Source organism: Buteo buteo, chromosome 11, assembly GCF_964188355.1.
Source record: "Buteo buteo chromosome 11, bButBut1.hap1.1, whole genome shotgun sequence".
In the NCBI taxonomy this organism is placed as follows: domain Eukaryota; kingdom Metazoa; phylum Chordata; class Aves; order Accipitriformes; family Accipitridae; genus Buteo; species Buteo buteo.
This window is the reverse complement of record NC_134181.1, coordinates 44375682-44377503: the sequence shown is the minus strand read 5'-3', so window position 1 is coordinate 44377503 and position 1822 is coordinate 44375682. Positions and strand designations below refer to the sequence as shown.

The following is a 1822-nucleotide window of genomic DNA, read 5'->3' as shown; positions in this document are numbered from 1 at the left end:
CATCCTGCGTGATGCCTGGCACTCTGCTCCAGCCTTCAGCTCCGGCACCGCGCCGGGCGTGCGCTCGCTTTTAAAGGCTGCGGGAACGTGGATTCGGGGTGTGTGAGCACCGCAGGAGGCATCGTGCGTTTTATACCGAAATCCCCCGGCGCCTGCCGGCCGCCCCTCCTCGCCCGTCGTCCTCGGTGCCCCGCGGGCAGCGGGGCGGGGTTCGGGCGGCGAACCGCTCCTGCCGCCGCTCCGCTCCTCGCGCATCCCGGTGCGGGACGGGGGCGGCAGCTGGGGCAGAGGGCGGCGGGGCAGCACCCGGCCGCCGCGGTGCGGTGCGGCGCGGCGCGGGGGGCGGCTGTTGCGCCGGGGCGGAGCGACGGCCCCGGGGCCGCCCCAGGGCGGGGGCAGCGGCGGGGCCGCCGGCCCCCTTATAGCGGCGCGGCGGGGCGCGGGGGGCGGCGGTGGTCGCGATGGAGTACGCGGAGGCGGACGAGTACTACTACGGGGAGGAGACGGCGGACAACGCGACGGGCGAGGCGTGCGAGTGGCAGGCGGACTGGGAGGCCTCCTTCTCGCTGCTGCCGCTGCTCTACCTGCTGGTCTTCGCCCTAGGGCTGTCGGGCAACGGGCTGGTGCTGCTGACGGTGTGGCGCGGCCCGCGGGCGCGGCGCCGCTCCGCCGACGCCTACATCGGGAACCTGGCGCTGGCCGACCTGGCCTTCGTGGCCACGCTGCCGCTCTGGGCCGCCTACACGGCGCTGCGCTTCCACTGGCCCTTCGGCGCGGCGCTCTGCAAGCTCAGCAGCTTCCTAGTGCTGCTCAGCATGTTCGCCTCCGCCTTCTGCCTGGGCGGCCTCAGCGCCGAGCGCTGCCGCGCCGCCGCCCGCGCCGCCCCGCCGGCCCGCGCCGCCCCCCGCCGCCGCCCCGCCGGGCTGGGCCCGCTGGCCGCGCTCTGGGCGGCGGCGGCGGCGGCGGCGCTGCCGGCGCTGCTGCTGCGGGAGGCGCGGCGAGGGCCGCGCAACCGGACGCTCTGCGAGCTGGCGGCGGGCGGCGCGGGGCGGGCGGCGGCGCTCAGCCTGGGCGCCACGGCGCTGGGCTTCGCCGCCCCGCTGCTGCTGATGGCCGTCTGCTACTGCTGCGTGGGCGCCGCCGTCCGCCGCCACCTCCGCCCGCGGCGCGCCGAGGCGGCGGCGCGGCGGCGCCTGCTGCGGCTGATCGCGGCGCTGGTGGCCGTCTTCGCCGGCTGCTGGCTGCCCTTCCACCTGCTCAAGAGCCTCTTCGCGCTGGCGGCCGCCGGGCTGCTGGAGCTGCCCTGCGCGCTGCTGGGGCTCATCGCCCGCCTGCACCCCTACGCCACCTGCCTGGCCTACCTCAACAGCTGCCTCAACCCGCTGCTCTACGCCTTCCTCGACGGCCGCTTCCGCGCCCGCTGCCGCCTGCTGCTGGGGCCGCGCCGCCCGCCCGCCGCCACCGCCTCCTCCACGCTCAGCGGCCCCACGCAGCGGTCCGAGCTGCCCTCGGCCGGCACCAAGCTGTAGCGCCCGCGGCCCCCGCCGCGCCCCAATAAATGCCCTTTCCGCCGCCGGAGCCCGCTGCCTTCTTCCTCCGGCTCGGCAGCACACGCACGAAACCGCCCGCCCCCCCCCCCCCCCGCCGGCGGGGGAGGGCAGAGACCCGAGGCGGGGGTGGGGGGGGCGTCGGGGGCGCAGCACCCACGCCCTCGGGTCACCCAGGGGCGCCGCCAGCCTCGCCCCCACCTCCCTACCCCACCCCGCCGCCGAAGCGCCGGGGCTGGCCCCGGGCCTCCCGTGCGGCGCCAGGACCGGGCGCT

The 1822-nt window shown here is 78.6% G+C and overlaps 1 protein-coding gene across 1 annotated transcript; it reads left to right on the top strand.

Annotated features, from left to right (window-relative positions):
- Positions 1 to 412: 412 nt before the first annotated feature.
- On the top strand, positions 413 to 1566 carry LOC142036484 (apelin receptor A-like). The gene has a single exon (XM_075039678.1). It carries the CDS (start codon positions 462 to 464, stop codon positions 1527 to 1529), a length of 1068 nt encoding a protein of 355 aa, XP_074895779.1. The 5' UTR covers positions 413 to 461; the 3' UTR covers positions 1530 to 1566.
- Positions 1567 to 1822: the final 256 nt, after the last annotated feature.